We start from the raw sequence: 19,797 nt of genomic DNA on the forward strand, positions 1-19,797 counted from the left end.
GGCTTCTAGGGTTAGTTAGAGGCTCATAACCCTTCCACAGCCAGTTCAAGGGTTTTCACAAGGTACTGTCATTGCAGACACAGGAAGAATCAAGAAGCTGTGCAACAGCTTCTGGGCCGTCTTCGGGACAACCGTGAGCAGCAGCATTTCTTACAAGATTGTCATGAGGTGAGGCTCCCAGCTCTGACATCCCCTGGCATCCCTTTGCCACAGTGCCTTCACTCTGAGCCTTAGATAAATCCATCGTGATGTCCCCTGAAGCCCCTTCATGGCTTCTTCCCACATCCCCGCCCACCCAGGTCCACCCTGCTCCCAGTTCACACTCAGCCCCTGCAACACCTCATTCTTCCAGTCCCTCTGAAATATTCTCTGTACCCTTCTCCACTCCTGTTTTACGCTTGGTCCAGTTGAAACTCTGGATTGACGAGAAGATGCTGACAGCCCAGGACGTGTCCTACGATGAGGCCCGCAACCTGCACACCAAGTGGCAGAAGCACCAGGCATTCATGGCCGAGCTGGCTGCTAACAAGGACTGGTTGGACAAGGTGGACAAGGTGAGGGGTGAAATGGGAGCAGCAGGAAGGAAGCCTTAGGGGCCTCTTCCAGGCAGGGTCTTGGACACGCTGTGGGGTCGGAGATCAATGAGACCTCTGGTGCCACTGCTCCAAGGTGGAAAGTTACGGTCTGGGGACAAATGTCTCAGGTCTGTGGAACAGTAGCTCCAGTACTTTGAGAAAGTACAAATTAGTAGGGAGCCAAACTGCAGCTTTGGGTTAACACGATGACTGTTCTGGGTCCAGAGCAGGATGACACTGTCCAGCAGGGGTCAGCAGACTTTTTCTGTAAAGGGCCAGTTCGTAAATATTTTAGACTACAGGCTTACAGTTTTCTTGACAGCCACTCAACTCCACCATTATAGCGCAAAAGCAGCTGTCGACAATACCTAAACAAATGAGTGTGGCTGTGTTCCAATAGCACTATTTACAAAAACAGGCAGGGGGCTGGATTCACCCCCAGGCTGTTCCTGTGCTTGGCCTGCCACCCATCTCTTCCTCAGGAGCTGAGGCCAAAAAAAAAAAAACTTTACTTCTGATCAGCGGGGTTTCCTGGAGAAATTGCCTGCACTCAGCACTCTTCTAGGTCCTGACAGGTGTATAAAAAGACACTTTCCTTCCCTCGAGGGCATGATGGTTGGGGAGAGGAGGAGACCGGTGTGGGGTCCATTTTTCCATTTGTTCAGCAAGTATTTACTTGGGCGGTGCAACAGTTAACACACTTGGCTGCTAACTGAAAGGCTGGCAGCTGTAGTCTGCCCAGAGGGGACCTCAGAAGAAAGGCCTGGTGATCTACTTCCAAAAAATCAGCCACTGAAAGCTCTGTGGAGCACGATTCTACTCTGATGTGAGTGGGGTTGCCGTGAGTCCGTTTTTTGACTCTGTGAAAGGCGTTGTACTTGCAATTGAGAGGAATGAAGGTGAGTCCTTGGAAGGCTCCACCCTCAAGGAATGACATCATGGCCAGGGTATGAGACATATATACAAGCAGTTAGAGTAAATCCAAAGCAGAATATGATGAACGCCATAAAAAAGACCCTAATACACCTGGGCGCTACAGAGAGAGGAGAGGTGGGAATCCCAGAAGCAGGAGCGTTCAGGGAAGTCCATGAAGGATGCGTGGGATTTGGACAGGCAGAGTTTTGGGAGAACGATGTTCCTAGGTGGAGAAAACAACGTGAACAGACAACCGGAGGTGTGGACATGGGGTGCCTTTGTGGAGAGCAAAGGGGTAGGTCAGCCTGGCAGGGGCGTGGAATGTGTGAAGGGACCTCGTGGAAGAAAAGGCAGGAAGGGCGTGCTGAGCCAGGCCATGGAAACCTCGGATCGTGACTTAAGGAGTGTTCACTGAAGCATGGATTGGGCTTCAGTGAACACTCCTTGTATCGCCAATAATATAAGACCTAGGCAACATCACACTGAACCACAGCACTAAGGTCATTCAGGAAGGAGCCCTAATGGGGCAACAGTTAAGGGCTCCACTGCTAACTGAAAAGTTGGCAGTTCGAACCTATCCAGCTGCCCCATGAGAGAAAGACCTGGCAATCTGCTTCTATAAAGATTACAGCCTAGAAAACCCTGTAGGGTAGTTCCACTCTCTCACATGGGGTTTGCTACAGTCAGAATTGACTGCACAGCACCCAACGGCAACAATAACAGGGAATTCAAAATAAGGAAAGATTTCAACGGCTTCTTAATTGAGATGAGGTTCAAGCTAGACCTTGAAGGAGGAGTAGGGTTTAGATCAGCAATGAGGTAGGGCAATTTAGAAAGAGCTTACAACCTTTGGAAAGAGTATGTTGATGACAACACAGAAGGATGTGGAATTATTGCCCATACTTTAGGTCCCTGGGCTGCTGTTGGCCTGTAAATTTCAGTGGTATCTAATCCTGGCACTCCTTCTTTGTCCTACTGCCCAGGAGGGGCGGGAGCTGACCCTGGAGAAGCCAGAGCTGAAAGCCCTGGTGTCAGAGAAGCTGAAAGACCTGCACAAGCGCTGGAACGAGCTGGAGACCACCACCCAGGCCAAGGCCCGAAGCCTCTTTGATGCCAACAGAGCTGAGCTGTTTGCCCAAAGCTGCTCGGCCCTAGAGAGCTGGCTGGAGAGTCTGCAGGCCCAGCTGCACTCAGACGACTACGGCAAGGACCTCACCAGTGTCAACATTCTGCTCAAGAAGCAGCAGGTGCGCAGTGGGCCTTCGATGGGGGTGGTAGGAAGTAAAAGAGGAGGAGGAAGCCGATAGCTCTTGAGATTGCAGATAATATCTTTACTGGTATTTACAAAGTGATAGCTATGGGGCCACCAGTATCAGAGTCGCTGGGAGCGTGTGTCATTCAATTAAGTCAGGAGACAGAAACCACACTAGTAATTTGAACAGGGAAACTTTAATTAAAAAAAAAAAAGAAGTATTAGTAATTAGTGAGCTAAAATGGACTAGTATTGGCCATTTTGAATTGGACAATCGTATGGTCTACCATGCTGGGAATGACAAATTAAAGAGGAATGGCATCGCATTCATTGTCAAAAAATAACATTTCAAGATCTATCCAGAAGTACCACACTGTTAGTGATAGGTTAGTATCCATACACCTACAAGGAAGACCAGTTAATACGACTTTATTCAAATTTAAGCACCAACCACTAAGGCCAAAGATGAAGAAATTAAAGATTTTTACCAGCTTCTGCAGTCTGAAATTAATCAAACATGCAATTAAGGTGCATTGAAAATTGCTGGTGATAGGAATGCAAAAGTTGGAAACAAAGAAGAAGGATCAGTAGTTGGAAAACATGGCATTGGTGATAGAAATGACTCCAGAGATTACATGATAGAATTTGCAAGACCAACGACCTATTCATTGAAAATACCTTTTTTCAACAACATAAATGGCAGTTATACATGTGGACCTCACCAAATGGCATACACAGGAATCAAATCGACTATATCTATGGAAAGAGATGGTGGAAAAGCTCAATATCGTCAGTCAGAACAAGGCCAGGGGCCAACGGCAGAAGAAACCATCTATTGTTCATATGCAAGTTCAAGAAAATTAAAACAAGTCCACAAGAGTCAAAGTAAAACCTTCAGTATATCCCACCTCAGTTTAGAGACCACCTCAAGAATAAATCTGACGCATTGAACACTAACGACTGAAGACCAGATGAGTTGTAAGATGACATCAAGGACATCATACATTATGAAAGCAAAAGTCATTAAAAAGACAGAAAAGAAGGAAAAGACCAAAATGGATGTCAGAAGGGACTCTGAAACTTGCTCTTGAATTTAGAGTAGCTAAAGTAAAGTAAAAGAGCTGAACAGAAGATTTCAAAGGGCAGCTCAAGAAGACAAAGTAAAGTATTATAATGAAATGTGCAAAGACCTAAAGTTAGAAAGCCAAAAGGGAAGAACATGCTCAGCATATTCCAAACTGAAAGAACTGAAGAAAAAGTTTAAGCGTAAAAGGTCAACTGTTTGAATCCACCAGCCATTCCTTGGAAATCCTATGGGGAAGTTCTACTATGTCCTATAGGGTTGTTATGAGTCGGAATCAACTTGACGGCAATGGGTTTTTTTGTTTGTTTTTGGCTTATGGCAAAATATTGAATGACAGAAAGCATCAAAAGAGGGTGGAAGGAATAAACAGTTACTGTACCAAAAAGAAACAGAAAAAGAAATACAACCAGAATGCTCCTTAGAAGCAAGGATGGCAAGACTACATCTTACATACTTTGGCCATGTTGTCAGGAGGGATCAGCCCCTGGAGAAGGACATCATGCTCGGTAAAGTACAGGGTCAGTGGAAAAGAGGAAGACCCTCAGTGAGATGGATTGACACAGTGGCTGCAACAGTGGGCTCAAGCATAATGACTGTGAGCATGGCGCAGGACCGGGCAGTGTTTCATTCTGTGGTGTATAGGTTCGCTATGAGTCAGAACCGACTCGACAGCACTTAACAACAACAACAAAAGCCAAAAAAATTGGTCAATGTATAGCCATTTGAGGAGGTAGCATGTGATCAAGAACCAGTGGTATTGAAGGAAGAAGTCCAAGCTGCACCAAAAAAAAGCACTGCCAAAAGCAAGGCTTCAGGAATTGACGGAATGGCAATTGAGATCTCTCAACAAACAGATTCAACTCTGGAAGCACTCACTCATCTATGCCGAGAAATTTGGAGGACAACTACCTGCCCAACCAACTGGAAGAGATCCATATTTGTGCTCATTCCAAAGAAAGATGATCCAGCAGAAAGCGGAAATTATCATGTAATATCACACACAAGGAAAATTTTGCTGAAGATCATTCAAAATAGGTGGCAGCAGTACATCCACAGGGTACTGCCAGAAATTCAAGCTGGATTCAGAAGAGGACATGGAACGAGGGATATCATTGCTGATGTCAAATGAATCTTGGCTGAAGGCAGAGAATACCAGAAAGATGTTTACCTGTGTTTTATTGATGTTGTAAAGGCATCCGACTGTGTGGATCATAACAAATTATGGATAACATTTCGAAGAATGGGCATTCCAGGACAGTTAATTGTGCACATGCAGAACCAATACATAGACCAAGAGGCAGTTGTTCAAACCAAACAAGGGGATGCTGCATGATTTAAAATCAGGAAAGGAGTGTGTCAGGGTGGTATCTTATCACCATACTTATTCAATCTGTACGCTGAGCAAATAAACTGAGAAGCTGAACTATATGAAGAAGGATGCGACATAAGGATTGGAGGAAGGCTCATTAACAACCTTTGATATGCAGATGACACAACCTTGCTTGCTGAAAGTAAAGAGGACTTGAAGCACTTACTGATGAAGATCAAAGACCACAGCCTTCAGTATGGATTACACCTCCAGGTAAAGAAAACAAAAATCCTCAAAACGGGACCAGTAAGTAACATCATGATAAATGGAGAAAGTTTGAAATGGTCAAGGATTTCATCTTACTTGGTTCACAATCAACACCCATGGATGCGGCAGTCAAGAAATCGAATGACATATTGCACTGGGCAAATCTGCTGCAAAAGACCTCTTTAACGTGTTGAAAAGCAAGGAGGTCACTTTGAGGACTAAGTGTGCCTGACCTACTCCATGGTATTTTCAATCACCTCATATGCGTTCAAAAGCCAGACAATGAATGAGAAAGACTGAAGAACTGATGCCTTTGAGTTACGGTGTTGGCAAAGAATACTGAATATATCATGAACTGCCAGAAGAACGAACAAATCTGTCTTGAACAAGTACAGCCACGACATTCCTTAGAACTGAGGATGGCGAGACCTCATCTTACTTACTTTGGACGTGTTATCAGGAGGGACCAGTCCCTGGAAAAGGACATCACGCTTGGGAAAGTAGAGAGTCCGTGAAAAAGAGGAAAACCCTCAACAAGATGAATTGACACAGTGGCTGCAACAGTGGGCTCAAACGCAGCAATGATTGTGAGGATGGCTGAGGACTGGGCAGTGTTTCATTCTGTCATACATAGGGTCGCTGTGAGTTGGAACTGACTTGATGGCACCTAACAACAACATGAGTTGGAATTGACTCGACAGCAACAGGTTTGGTTTATGGGTTTATTAATAAGTATTAATTACGAAAGGGGTAAAAGGGAACTCTAAAGCAGAGGATAGAAACTTTTTTCTGTAAAGGTCCAAATAGTAAATATTTGGGGCTTTTGGGGCCACATAGGCTCTGTCACAACTATTCAGCTCTGCCCTTGTAGTGTGAAAGCAGCCATAAACAACACATAAATGGATGGAGATGGCTGTTTCAAAATCAAACTCAGCTTACAAAAACAGGCTGCAGGCATTCTTATGTAAAAGAACGGGATGGCTTTGTTCCAATAAAACTTTATTTACAAAAGTAGACAGTGGGCTAGATTTGCTGATTGCTGCTCTACAGGAAAGCAAATGCAGGGAGCAGCTAGTACCTTAGGGTGGAGGGAGAGTCCCCAAGGGAGAAGCCAGTTGGCAGATACCCTTCCCACACCAGAAGGCTGAGTTTCAGACCTGGTTGGAAGGGCAGAAGCTCACGGATGATTGAGAAGTATGGGCCAGAGCTGGTCTGAAGCTGGTGAGCCAGAGCTGGCAGGCAGGAAACACCTGCCCACTGGAGTGCCAGCAAAACTTGCTGGAGGATGAGGGCCAGCATTGCTGTAGGAACAAGAAGAAAAGCATACTGGAGCCAGGAGTAGAAGCCCCTGCCTCTGCTCTGCATTGTGGTGTCGCTCCATTGCCCTCTGCTGACAAAACCTAACATTGCGCCAGCTGGCAAAGGAGAAATGTTTGCAGGGTCTGGCTCCAGCATCTTAAAGCAGGGCAAAGGGTGGGTTTGGAATTGGGAGACCATAAATTGATAACTAGCACAGGTGGGACATGGGAACCTTCATTTTTAACAACATGCTCCCCTGGGTTTCTTATGTATACTAAGGTTTGATATCTACTGATCTAGGCCATGAGGGGATGCCCTCTGTGGGGTGAGATCATGCAGGATGGGGTGGTGAACCCCGGAGAAAAGAAATCATGATTGGCTTGATCTAGACCAGCAACTCTCCTGAGTTTGGAGGTGGAGTGCGATGCTAACGTCTCCTTCCCCCCGGGACTGGCAGATGCTGGAACGGGAGATGGCTGTGAGAGAGAAGGAGGTGGAGGCCATCCAGGCTCAGGCCAAAGCTCTGGCCCAGGAAGACCGGGGTGCAGGGGAAGTGGAGAGGACCTCACGGGCTGTGGAGGAGAAGTTCAGGGCCCTGTGCCAGCCCATGAAGGAGCGCTGCCAGCGCCTGCAGGCCTCTCGTGAGCAGCACCAGTTCCACCGGGATGTGGAGGACGAGATCGTGAGTCAGCCAGGCCTGGGACAGGGCCGAGTCTTGGTTACAGGCGATTGTTCCCCGCCCCGTGGCTCCCTAGCTTTCCTCCTGGGTGGTGGGGAGGGGCCAGTAGTGCTCTGCACCCTCCTCCCTCTAGGGACACCTGGGAATGCCCTGCACGTCCCTTAGCCCCAGAACCAGAGATGACTTTTCCCTACACACTCACCAGTAGCCCTAGAAGGCCTCCTCCCAGGTGTCCCCCACCCAACCCCTAGCATCCACATTGCCATCTGGACCTCTCCGACCCCTCTTTCTCATCCAGTTGTGGGTGACAGAGCGGCTCCCCATGGCCAGCTCCACGGAACACGGCAAGGACCTGCCCACTGTCCAGCTCCTCATGAAGAAAAACCAGGTGAGACAGAGGCTAAAGACAAAAGCCATGTCCAAGAGCCTCCCCAGACTTGGGAGTTTGTTTTTTGCTTAAGACCCAGGCCGTCTCAGGTTCCACTGGATGCCACGTGTCATCCTAGATTTCAGTGGTTCACCTCAGGGAGGTGGGCTGTCTGTAGGTTGAAGGGGTTGTTACCATCCTATACCTGAGCCAGAAAAGAAGGGAGGTGAAGAGGACTCAGGAAGGGAGGGAGGCAACAGTGTGAAGGGAGGTGGAGTGTTGAGAAGGATTACTAAGGGCCGGTGCCTTAGCAGCCTTCTGTGCTGTGCTCAGACCCTGCAGAAGGAGATCCAGGGCCATGAGCCACGGATCGCAGACCTGAAAGAGCGGCAGCATGCCCTGGGGGCGGCTGCCGCAGGCCCGGAGCTGGCCGAGCTGCAGGAAATGTGGAAGCGCCTGGGCCGTGAGCTGGAGCTCCGAGGGACGCGGCTGGAGGAGGCCCTGCGGGCTCAGCAGTTCTACCGCGACGCGGCTGAGGCAGAGGCCTGGATGGGCGAGCAGGAGTTACACATGATGGGCCAGGAGAAGGCCAAGGTGAGCACCCAGGTGGAGCCCTCCTGTGTGGCTGATCTATCCTCCCCTGACTTCCACTCCCTGATACCACTGTCCCCCCAGGACGAGCTGAGCGCCCAGGCCGAGGTGAAGAAGCACCAGGTGTTGGAACAGGCCCTGGCTGACTACTCCCAGACCATCCACCAGCTGGCGGCCAGCAGCCAGGACATGATTGACCACGACCACCCAGAGAGGTGAGCACAGCAGGCCCACGGGAGCACCGGGGAGAGGGAGCTGGGCGCAGGAGGCAGCAGACAGTGCAGAGTCTTCCATACCACCTATGTACAGAACCACCTAGAAAGCTGACGAGAGGGGGCTGGGCGGGCAGTTGAAGACTGAGTTTCCTAGCGCTTGTTGTTGTCGTTAGCTGACGTCAAGTTGGTTCCGACTCATAGCGACCCTATGGACAACAGAACGAAACACTGCCCAGTCCTGCGCCATCCTTACAATCGTTGTTATGCTTGAGCCATTGTTGCAGCCGCTGTGTCAGTGCACCTCGTTGAGGGTCTTCCTCTTTTCCGCTGACCCTGTACTCTGCCAAGCATGATGTCCTTCTCCAGGGACTGATCCCTCCTGACAACATCTCCAAAGTATGTACGCAGTCTCGCCATCCTTGCTCCTAAGGAGCATTCTGGTTGTACTTCTTCCAAGACAGATTTGTTTGTTCTTTTGGCAGTCCATGGTATATTCAATATTCTTCCCAACACCACAACTCAAAGGCATCAATTCTTCTTCAGTCTTCCTTATTCATTGTCCAGTTTTCACATGCATAGGATGTGATTGAAAATACCATAGCTTGGGTCAGGTACACCTTACTCTTCAAGGTGACGTCTTTGCTCTTCAACACTTTGAAGAGGTCCTTTGCAGCACATTTGCCCAATGCAATGCATCTTTTGATTTCCTGACTGCTGATTGTGGATCCAAGTAAAACGAAATCCTTGACAACTTTAATCTTTTTTCCATTCATCATGATGTTGCTCATTGGTCCGGTTGTGAGGATTTTTGTTTTCTTTATGTTGACGTGCAATCCATACTGAAGGCCGTGGTCTTTTATCTTCATCAGTAAGTGCTTCAAGTCCTCTTCAATTTCAGCAAGCAAGGTTGTGTCATCTGCATAAGGCAGGTTGTTAATGAGTCTTCCTTCAATCCTGATGCCCTGTTCTTCTTCATATAGTCCAGCTTCTCGGATTATTTGCTCAGCATACAGATTGAATAGGTACGGTGGAAGGATACAACCCTGATGCACGCCTTTCCTGACTTTAAACCAATCAGTATCCCCTTGTTCTGTCCGAACAACTGCCTCTTGATCTATCTAAAGATTCCTCATGAGCACAATTAAGTGTTCTGGAATTCCCATTCTTCGCAGTGTTATCCGTAGTTTGTTAAGATCCACACAGTCGAATACCTTTGCATAAGCAATAAAACACAGGTAAACATCCTTCTGGTATTCTCTGCTTTCAGCCAGGATCCATCTGACATCAGCAATGATATCCCTGGTTCCACGTCCTCTTCTGAAACCGGCCTGAATTTCTGGCAGTTCCCTGTCAATATACTGCTGCAGCCATTTTTGAATGATCTTCAGCAAAATTTTGCTTGCGTGGGATATTAATGATATTGTTCTATAATTTCCACATTCGGCTGGATCACCTTTCTTGGGAATAGGCATAAATATGGATCTCTTCCAGTCAGTTGGCCAGGAAGCTGTCTTCCATATTTCTTGGCATAGACGAGTGAGCACCTCCAGCGCTGCATCTGCTTGTTGAAACATCTCAATTGATATTCCATCAATTCCTGGAGCCTTGTTTTTCACCAATGCCTTCAGAGCAGCTTGGACTTCTTCCTTCCGTACCATCGGTGCCTGATCATATGCCACCTCTTAAAATGGTTGAACATCGACTAATTCTTTTTGGTATAATGTTTCCTAGCGCTGCTGGAACCGAAATACCACATAGGGGTGGCTTTAACAAACAGAAATTTATTTTCTCACAGTTTAGGAGGCTAAAAGGCTTTCTGTCTCTGCCAGATCTGGGGGAAGGTCCTTGTCTCTTTTCAGCTTCTGTTCCTTGGCTCCTTGGCCATCTCCACATGGCGGCGTGGCACCTATCTTCCACCATCTTTGCTTTCTTGCTGCTTCTTTAATCTACTCTTTTCTATGTCAAAAGAGCTTGATTTTAGACACAATACTGCCTCATTAACATAACAAAGACACCTTCATTCCTATTAGAACCACAAAGCAAATCAGTTGCCTTAGATTCCGCCTCATAGTGACCATATAGGATAGAGTAGAACTGCCCCGTAGGGTTTCCAAGGAGCACCTGGTGGATTCAAACTGCTGACCTATGGGTTAGCAGCTGTAGCACTTAACCACCATGCCACCAGGGTTTCCATTAGAACTGCAGATATAATAGAACTGACAACACGTATTTCTGGGGGACTGAAAGGGACAGGGCTCTTTGGGATGGGCTGGGATTAGAGCTGTGTCCTGAGTCCAGCGGTGCCCTCCCCCACCCCACAGCACGCGGCTGTCCATCCGCCAAGCCCAGGTGGACAAGCTGTACGCCAGCCTGAAGGAGCTGGCAGGGGAGCGGCGGGAACGCCTGCAGGAGCACCTCCGGCTGTGCCAGCTGCGCCGCGAGCTGGACGACCTGGAGCAGTGGATCCAGGAGCGCGAGGTGGTGGCGGCCTCTCACGAGCTGGGCCAGGACTATGAGCATGTGACTGTGAGTGTGCATGGACAGCGGGAGGGCAGGGGACCCACCCGGACGGCAGGGAGGGCGGGGTACCCACCAGGATGGCAGGGCCTCACCCTGAGCAGAGCACCCAGGCAGGAAGCCACAAGACCCAGGCCGAGCAGCCTCTGTCCTCCTGGGCTTTGGGGAGTTTGCAGAAGTGTGCAGAAAGGAGGACCCGGGTCTGAGCACAGGCAGGGGCAAAGGAGAGTGTTCCAAACGCTGTTTGTCATCAGAACTCAATAGTACAGGAGTGAGCTGTAGACTCCCTACCTCAATTTGGGGTTTTGGACTCGATGGGTACAGGTATGGGGCCATAGTTAGTCTCCTTGTCTGAAGGCTGAGGGTTCCAAGCGCCCCAAAACACCTTTGCAGGGGGTGGAGAAGGGATCAGTCAAAACTACAGAGTCAGTGGGAATAGCTGCATCAGCTCATGAACTCAGACTTGTAGAGAAACCCATTTGGACCCAAGTGGCCCAGGGAGAGGCAATGGGCTGTCAGTTTGAGGTGAGAGGACTCACGTCCCAAGGCAGGGCCACCTTCCCCAGAGTCACAGCGTTGTCCCTGCAACTCTTCCTCCCCAGATGCTCCGGGACAAATTCCGAGAGTTCTCCCGGGACACGAGCACCATCGGTCAGGAGCGCGTGGACAGCACCAACATGCTGGCCAACGGGCTCATTGCCGGTGGCCACGCCGCCCGGGCCACAGTGGCCGAGTGGAAAGACGGCCTGAACGAGGCCTGGGCTGATCTGCTCGAGCTGCTGGACACGCGGGGCCAGGTGCTGGCGGCCGCACACGAGCTGCAGCGCTTCCTGCACGGGGCCCGCCAAGCCCTGGCGCGGGTGCAGCAGAAGCAGCAGCAGCTCCCCGACGGGACAGGCCGAGACCTCAACGCCGCTGAGACCCTGCAGCGCCAACACTGTGCCTATGAACACGACATCCAGGCCCTCAGTGCCCAGGTCTGACCCAAGCACGGAGGGGGAGGCTTAGAGGAGACTTCGAGGGAAATGGGGGGACTCCTGGGAGCTGAGGGGCAGTTCTCCAAAGTGCTGAGGCAGCATCGTCTGGAGGGTCGTTTTGGGGTGAGGTTAGGATCGTTGCAGTAGCACACCACTGGCCCGGGTACATCTAGCCACCACGTTTACACCCGTTAGCCACCACGTTCAAGCCCTTTAGCCGCCATGTTTGTGCCCTAATGACAAGCGTCGTGGAGGGCCCTCGCAGTTCACAGATGGCTCCAGCACCTAGAATGGAGGCAGTGGTGGCCTTCCGCATGGGAGACCCGGGTTCCATTCCCAGCCTCATACCCCTCATGTGTAGCCACCACCCGTCTGTCAGTGTTTGCGTGTTGCTATGATGCTGAACAGGCTTCAGGGGAGCCTCCAGACTAAGATGGATGAGGAAGAAAGGCCTGGTGACCTACTTCTGAAAATCAGCCAGTAGAAACCCTATGGATCACAACGGTCCAATCCGCAACCCTTCATGGGGATGGCGAAGAACCAGCCGTTGTTTTGTTCCCTTGTGCGTGGGGTCGCCATGGGTCAGGGGCCAACTAAACAGAACCTAACAATAAAAACAGCCAATGGCTGGAAGATTCTGCCTGTTGGGTTAAGATCTGCCTGTTGGGCCCCTCAAGTTTGAGCTGTGGACCCACACAACATGAGCAGAAACTCGTCCTGCAACTATTTAAACCAAATCTGCACCCATCCAAGTCCTTCTTCGGGCTGAATACAGGCAGCCCCCGGCTTGAGGCGGGGTTCCATTCCGATGGCTCCGCTGTAAGTTAGTTCTGCTGTAAGTCAAATACCTCGTTTTGTTTTGTTTTGTTTTCATTATTATTGCCTTTTATTATCAGTATCTTTATCAATCTGATCTTCGTTTGTTCTTGGGGGCTGGCACAAGAACGATAACATCAGCAGCTTACATACTGCAACACTGTATGTAATACATGTTACTGATGATAAGATGTACAGATAAAAGAGAGTTGTAAGTGCGGTTCGTCGTAATTCAAATACGTAGGCCGTAAATTGGGGACAACCTGTATCTCATTCCTTTTTTCGGGGGGGGAAATATACACAACAAAACATACACCAATTCAATCATTTCTATATGTACAGTCCATGAATATCTCATTCCAACAAATCTGAGAGGTCCTTCCTGTCCTGGGCAGGCCTCTGAAAGCTGGTCAGTGGCCCTTTTGAAGGGCCACCCCAGGGCTAAGCCCCGCCCCCCAGGTGAGGCTGCAGAAGAGTGTGACCAGGCTTTCTCTGGGCACAGCCTTGGCTTCCCTGCCTCCCCCCCACCCCTGCCTTGTTCCTCCCTCTGCTGCTGTAGCTGCTAACATGGGCAGAGGGGCGGAGACTGGCAGCCAGGCCCGAGGGAGCTGCACTCTTGCATGGGTGGTTCTCCCTGACTCTAACCTGGGCCCTGCAGGTCCAGCAGGTGCAAGAGGACGGCCAGCGGCTCCAGAAGGCCTATGCCGGTGACAAAGCCGAGGAGATTGGCCGCCACATGCGGGCCGTGGCCGAGGCCTGGGCCCAGCTTCAGGGAAGCTCTGCCGCCCGCCGCCAGCTGCTGCTGGACACTACGGACAAGTTCCGCTTCTTCAAGGCCGTCCGGGAGCTGATGCTGTGGATGGACGGGGTCAACCTACGGATGGACGCCCAGGAGCGGCCCCGGTGAGCCCGCAGGGCCGGCCCCACCCAGGATTGTGACGGACTGTGGGCAGCACATGATGCCATGTCTGTGTCCCTCCAGGGATGTGTCCTCGGCAGACCTGGTCATCAAGAATCATCAGGGCATCAAGGCCGAGATCGAGGCCCGGGCAGACAGCTTCTCCACTTGCATCAACATGGGGCAGGAGCTGCTCGCCAAGAGCCACTACGCGGCCGAGGAGGTAGGTGAGGTGCAGCTGGGCCATTCTTGTGTGGAAGGCTTCGCTGAGTATCCCTAAGTCTGTCTTCTCTTCTCGTTCTTTCTTGGCAGAAGTCTGTCACTCGCTCCCCCTTGGTGTTGTTTAGGGATTTCCCACATTCCATCTTTCCCCCCTGACATGTCTGCCTCTTGAAATCAGAAATCAGTAGATGCCCTGTGTGAGCCCCCAGGGACGCTGGGAGGTGCCCCTGGTTGCTGACTCCCACTTCTGCCCCCAGATCTCGGAGAAACTGTCTCAGCTGCAGGCCCGGCGCCAGGAGACGGCTGACAAGTGGCAAGAGAAGATGGACTGGCTTCAGCTTGGTGAGCTGCTGTGGCCTGTGTCCAGGGGATGGGCAGCAGGCACTGGGCCCAGGGAGGGGTGGAGGGAGCGTACCCTGCAGTCTCCAGAGTCGGTGAGACCAGGAATCCTGGGTGAGGCTGTCAAGGTGCCTGCCCCTGGCACTGCCCGGCCCACCCTGCTGCTCCTGCTCTGGCAATGGCCTTCTCTAGACTTCCTTGAAGTCTCTGTGGTGACAGTACCCGGCCAGTCCCTTCCCTGACCTGCCATCTCCCTGTGCCCCATCCCCTGCAGTCCTGGAGGTATTGGTGTTTGGGAGAGACGCAGGCATGGCAGAGGCCTGGCTGTGCAGCCAGGAGCCGCTGGTACGGAGTTCGGAGCTGGGCTGCACAGTCGATGAGGTCGAGAGCCTCATCAAGCGGCACGAGGCCTTCCAGAAGTCAGCGGTGGCCTGGGAGGAGCGTTTCAGCGCTCTGGAGAAGCTCACCACGGTGAGGGCTGCTGGCCTGGGATGTCCAGCCTGGCCACGCCGCCCAGTCCTGCACCCTTCCACTGCACCGGCATCCCCCAGGTGCACCCTGCAAGCGCCTTGATGCCACAACTTGGGGAGCCAGCAGCTCCCCCCAGGGCGGTGTGCTTAGTGGCCCAGCTCCCCCACTGGCTCTGGTCCCCCTTCTTTTGGACTTATAGTCTCCATCCTTTCCATCTCATCAGACTAGAGGGTGTCCACCTGCCCCAGGCCCCCCGGTCCTCTTCAGTGTGGCCTTCTGTGCTCTGACCTCAGAATTTCTTGACAGCTGGAGGAGCAGGAGAAGGAGAGGAAAAGAAAGATGGAGGAGGAGGAGCGAAGGAAACAGCCTCCAGCCCCAGAGCCCACAGCCGGCCACCCTGCAGGGGACCTGGTGGATGGCCGGACGCCTCCCGATGCCAGCTGGGATGGGTGAGAGCCGGGACAATTAGGGTGCAGGGCTGAGGGCTGATCCCAAACCACCCAACGTTTGACTGCTCTGAGCCCCTTCTGTCATTCCAGAACCCACCCACGGCTGCCATCATCCGCACAACCGCCCACCGTTAACGGGGTCTGCTCAGATGCGGAGTCCTCCCAGGTAACCTCACGGTTCTGGGTGCCTGTCAGAACCTCGGCCTCCCTGCAGACCTCTTACGTCCTCTTGTCCTTGCAGCCCCTGTTGGAACAACAGAGACGGGAGCAGGGCAGCTTCCCGGAGGGGCCGGTGGGTGTCTCCTAGCAATGGGAGTGTTGATAATTGGGAGGTGAAGGGGGAAAGGGGTGGTGAGCTGGGTGAGAGGAGCCAGGGAAGGCGGAAGGCAGGGGCGGGAGGACCATCTCATGGACATCCAGGGCAGGTGTCTGCCATCTCCTCCCTTGTCACTGATTTTGCTTTCCCCACAGGTGCCTGGAACAGGGGACGAGGCCAACGGGCCACAAGGAGAGAGGCAGAGCCGGCCCCGGGGCCCAGCCCCTCCTGGGATGCCCCAGAGCAGGTCATCTGAGCCAGCGCATGTGTCCACCTTGCCCCCTCGAGCCCCAGAGCCCTCTGCCCAGGAACAGATGGAAGGAATACTGTGCCGCAAACAGGAGATGGAGGCCTTCGGCAAGAAGGCCGCCAACAGGTAAACGGGTCTGGCCAGCACAGCCTGTGCCTCTCCTGTCCCTGCCGTTGAAGCGGCCTCCCCGGTGCCCACCTAGATAGGAGAAGTACCTTCTGGTAAAGGGATGGGGCTCCGGACCAGAGACAGAGCCTCAGGTGAGGGCCACAGAAGCCCGGTCCTCCGCCTGTCTCACCCCCGACCTGCCTCTTGCCCCCCCAGGTCATGGCAGAACGTGTACTGCGTCCTGCGCCGCGGGAGCCTCGGCTTCTACAAGGACGCAAAGGCGGCCAGCACGGGAGTGCCCTACCATGGAGAAGTGCCTGTCAGCCTGGCCAGGGCCCAGGGCAGCGTTGCCTTTGATTACCGGAAGCGCAAACATGTCTTCAAGCTGGGGTAGGAATAGGGCACCATCTCACAGGGCAGGAGGGGCATCAGGAATGACACAGGTGAAGGGGAGCTGGGAGCCAGGGCCAGAGGGAGTGGGGTTCTAGGGCTGGGCCTCTAGAGACAGGCAAGGGGGAGATTCTGGACAAATTCCATGCGAAGATGGGGAAAAAGAACACCAAGCCCCAGGCTGAGGTTTGGCAACGTCCAGGTGAAATGTTATTCTGGGGGCAGTATCGGAAGGCTGGGTGCTGCCACTCCCCAGCCTTCAGGGCCTCCAGGGGCCTGCCTCTGCCTACCAGCCAGCCGCCCAGAGCAAGAGGCAAGGCCTGAGGTAGAGGTGAGCTCGACTTGGCCCTCTGCAGCCAACCAGAAAGGACTGGCTTTTTCTGAAGTCCAAGGAACCTGAAAAAAAAAAAAAAACAAACCCAGTGCTGTGGAGTTTATTCCGACTCATAGTGACCCTATAGGAACCTGAAGAATGTACAAAACCTGTTTGATCAAGTTCTGGAGCTGCCGCTGGGAAGTCCTCCCAGCCTGATTCCATGTTACAATGGCACTCTGGCCAGCCCTGATCTGGCAAACCCAGACTGTCAGCTCTGTCCTGAGACTTCTCTCTCTCCCACAGCTTACAGGATGGAAAAGAGTATTTATTCCAGGCCAAGGATGAGGTGAGCAGCTCCCTCCTCTTCCCCGTTCCCCCTTGGAGAACCCTGCCACTCAGATTCCCCTTTCTTCTTGCCCCGCTTTTTCCTCAAGCATCTCATTCTCTGTAATAAGGCAACCTTGAATGTGCCAATGGGATGCCTGTGCAGGCCACACAGAATGTGCTCCCGATCTTGCAGGGGCTTTTTCTCCTAATGAGATGAAAGAGTCCAGTTGTTTCTCTGCCTCACCCTTTCACTCTTCCTGCCCACTGTCCACCTGCCAGCCACCCAGCACAGCTTCCTGAGGGCTGATGGGTTCCCTTTCCATCCACCCTGCAGGCAGAGATGAGCTCATGGCTGCGGGTGGTGAATGCGGCCATTGCTACCGCGTCCTCCGCCTCTGCAGAGCCCGAGGAGCCAGCGGTGCCCAGTGCCAGCCGGGGCATGACCCGGGCCATGACCATGCCCCCAGTATCAGTGGTCGGGGCTGAGGGGCCTGTCGTACTTCGCAGCAAGGATGGCAGAGAACGAGAGCGAGAAAAACGCTTCAGCTTTTTCAAGAAGAGCAAGTAGTTGGGGGCAAGACTCCCAGGACAGCTCCCTCCCTCTGTTGGGGAAACTGCCAGGGACTGTCAAAAGGGACTACCCTCTTGTCAGGACAACTGCCTGCTGCTAGGGTCTGTTGCCAAGGTCAACCCATCACCAGGAACTGTCACTGGGGGCACGTCAGTGTTCCCGAAGGCAACCCTTCTCTTCTGCTATTTAATTCCAGACTGGTGGTGGGACCCAGGCAACCCCCAGTTCCACTCCCCACCCTTACCTTTTCCTTCATCCCCTAGCCTTATGCCTCTGCCCGCCCCCCCCCACCACCACAGTGCGGACAGCACCCTCAACACAGGCCATGTGGGGAATGGCTGCCCCTGCCTCAGGGTTGTTCTCCCGACACAGCTAGGGCACCCCTTCTGGTTCCTCGCTCCTGGGGGGCCAGCCAGGAACCTCCCAGAGCCGAAGCAGGACCTGAGTGCCAGAGTGCCAGAGCCAGTCAGAGACTCCGAAGCTCCCCCTCCCCATCCTGTCCTCATTCTCTGCCCCAGTGGCCACTCCATCTCCAGCGACTCTAACAGCTTCCAGGTGTGAGTTTTCAGGGGCAAACACAGCCTTGAGTTTGGCCAAGGAGGTGATTAAAAAGCTCAGCTTCTCTTACTGCCTCTGGGTGTCCTTGCTTTCCCGACCACAGCCCTCTATGCCGAAGCCCACGTTCTTTCCTTTGGCTCCAGTTTCCTGCGTCAGGGGTTTCTACTCTGCCCCGAGCCTTCAAGCCCTCAAAGAACCACGTTTTTCTGAGAGAGCCTCCCTACTTCCGTCTCATTTCCCCATGACAATGACCTCCAGTTTTCTGGACTGACCAATGCCAAGTATCTCCTTAGGCCAAAGAAGTTCCTTATGGGTCAGGATACCTCAACAAACAGTATTGATGCTAAAAGGCAGTGAGTGACTACTTTCCTGATGCACAACTTTCTTCACTCTAGAGTCTCAGCTGTTTTCAAAAACGGAAAAAGCAATAGAAAACTCCACTCCTCTATTTTGATATTGAGTGCCCACACCCTCCTGGATACATGGCAATGAGTGCAGAGTGTGGCCACAACCTGGTCTCCGCCATTGCTCAGCTCGATAATGGAGAGTTGAGCACATATGGGATGACTGCTGAGCTTCCACCTCCTACCTCTTCTCTAACAGAGAACCAAGGGAGCTCAGAAAAAGGTCAGAGAAATGGTAGGTTCCCAATCTACCAACCGATAGAATGAAGTCACCCCGGGCAGCCACCAGGTACATCCTAAGTGTGTAAACACACACAAACACACAGAGGAGAACAAGTTCCAGGTTTGATAAAGTATACAAAAAAGGAGCACGTCACATCTCCCTTATCTCCAGCTTGGCAATTACAGGTTTCAGGGGAATAGGATTTGACTCTAGCACAACACTCAAGATCTTAATGGAGGTGACCACCCCTCGGTAGCCTCCTACAGGAAAAGCTTTGTTTTAATAGTTTCACACACACATACACACCCACCACTCCCAAAATTTCTCTTCTTGATTTTGTTTCAGAGCTCAGAGAAGGTCTTTCCAGGAAAGTAGCTCCATTTTTAGCAAAACCAGCCAAGGGCCCTGGCTGAGCAGACCCCTGACTGACATCACCAGTCTTGATAGAAATAGACTAGTCAGGTGTGTGCAGGCCCAGAGCTAGGACAACACGGCCCAGAATGGTCTTTGAACATGTGATCCGGTAGACCAGATAGCCCACAGGATAAACCCCGTTGCCACAGAGTTGATTCTGATTCATAGTGACCCTACATGACAGAATAGAACTGCCCCTAGCCCTAGGGTTTCGAAGGAGCAGCTGGTGAATTCAAACTGCTGACCTTTTGGTTAGCAGCCAAGCTCTTAACCACTGCATCGCCAGGGCTCCGCCACAGGACAGTCATCCCTTTATCTTGAGGGGGCAGATTCAGAAGTGTTCCGTGGTAAGCATGGGCATCAATGTCACTAGAACAATCTGTCGTTGGATTAAATGGAATAATGTTTAACGTATCAGCTCTACACCGACATCTTCTCTTTTTCCTTGGGTATAATTGTAAAATCCCCACTGTCCGAAGGGAAGGGAAAGTATGCGTTGTGGGCTGCCCAGGGGATCCGGGTATTTGCACTCCAAGGTGGCAAGCCTGGGGGTTACAGGGAAAATCAGTAACAGGAAATTTTGGAAGGCAATGTATACAGAGGAGAGAAATGATTATTTTTAATACGTAAAATGTTAGTAGGGCATCCCAACAAAACAGCCCTGTCAAATGCCGCCAT

General features: G+C 51.9%; 1 protein-coding gene across 4 annotated transcripts in view; it reads left to right on the top strand.

Moving 5' to 3' along the window:
* SPTBN2 (spectrin beta, non-erythrocytic 2) overlaps positions 1–18,143 on the top strand; it is a 71,901-nt gene extending 53,758 nt beyond the window's left edge. For all 4 annotated transcript variants that reach the window (XM_064287728.1, XM_064287727.1, XM_064287729.1 and 1 more), the window contains 20 exons: positions 78–168; positions 408–554; positions 2,474–2,737; positions 7,159–7,383; positions 7,679–7,768; positions 8,081–8,341; positions 8,423–8,553; positions 10,875–11,079; positions 11,673–12,047; positions 13,522–13,766; positions 13,846–13,984; positions 14,241–14,325; positions 14,597–14,793; positions 15,100–15,242; positions 15,333–15,408; positions 15,484–15,534; positions 15,714–15,934; positions 16,133–16,306; positions 16,926–16,968; positions 17,284–18,143. In XM_064287728.1, the coding sequence (XP_064143798.1) occupies positions 78–168; positions 408–554; positions 2,474–2,737; positions 7,159–7,383; positions 7,679–7,768; positions 8,081–8,341; positions 8,423–8,553; positions 10,875–11,079; positions 11,673–12,047; positions 13,522–13,766; positions 13,846–13,984; positions 14,241–14,325; positions 14,597–14,793; positions 15,100–15,242; positions 15,333–15,408; positions 15,484–15,534; positions 15,714–15,934; positions 16,133–16,306; positions 16,926–16,968; positions 17,284–17,517 (3,397 nt within the window). In that variant the 3' untranslated portion in view covers positions 17,518–18,143. The remainder of the gene's footprint in view (positions 1–77; positions 169–407; positions 555–2,473; positions 2,738–7,158; positions 7,384–7,678; positions 7,769–8,080; positions 8,342–8,422; positions 8,554–10,874; positions 11,080–11,672; positions 12,048–13,521; positions 13,767–13,845; positions 13,985–14,240; positions 14,326–14,596; positions 14,794–15,099; positions 15,243–15,332; positions 15,409–15,483; positions 15,535–15,713; positions 15,935–16,132; positions 16,307–16,925; positions 16,969–17,283) is intronic.
* Positions 18,144–19,797: the final 1,654 nt, after the last annotated feature.

This window comes from Loxodonta africana, chromosome 7 (assembly GCF_030014295.1).
Source record: "Loxodonta africana isolate mLoxAfr1 chromosome 7, mLoxAfr1.hap2, whole genome shotgun sequence".
Classification (NCBI taxonomy): Eukaryota; Metazoa; Chordata; class Mammalia; order Proboscidea; family Elephantidae; genus Loxodonta; species Loxodonta africana.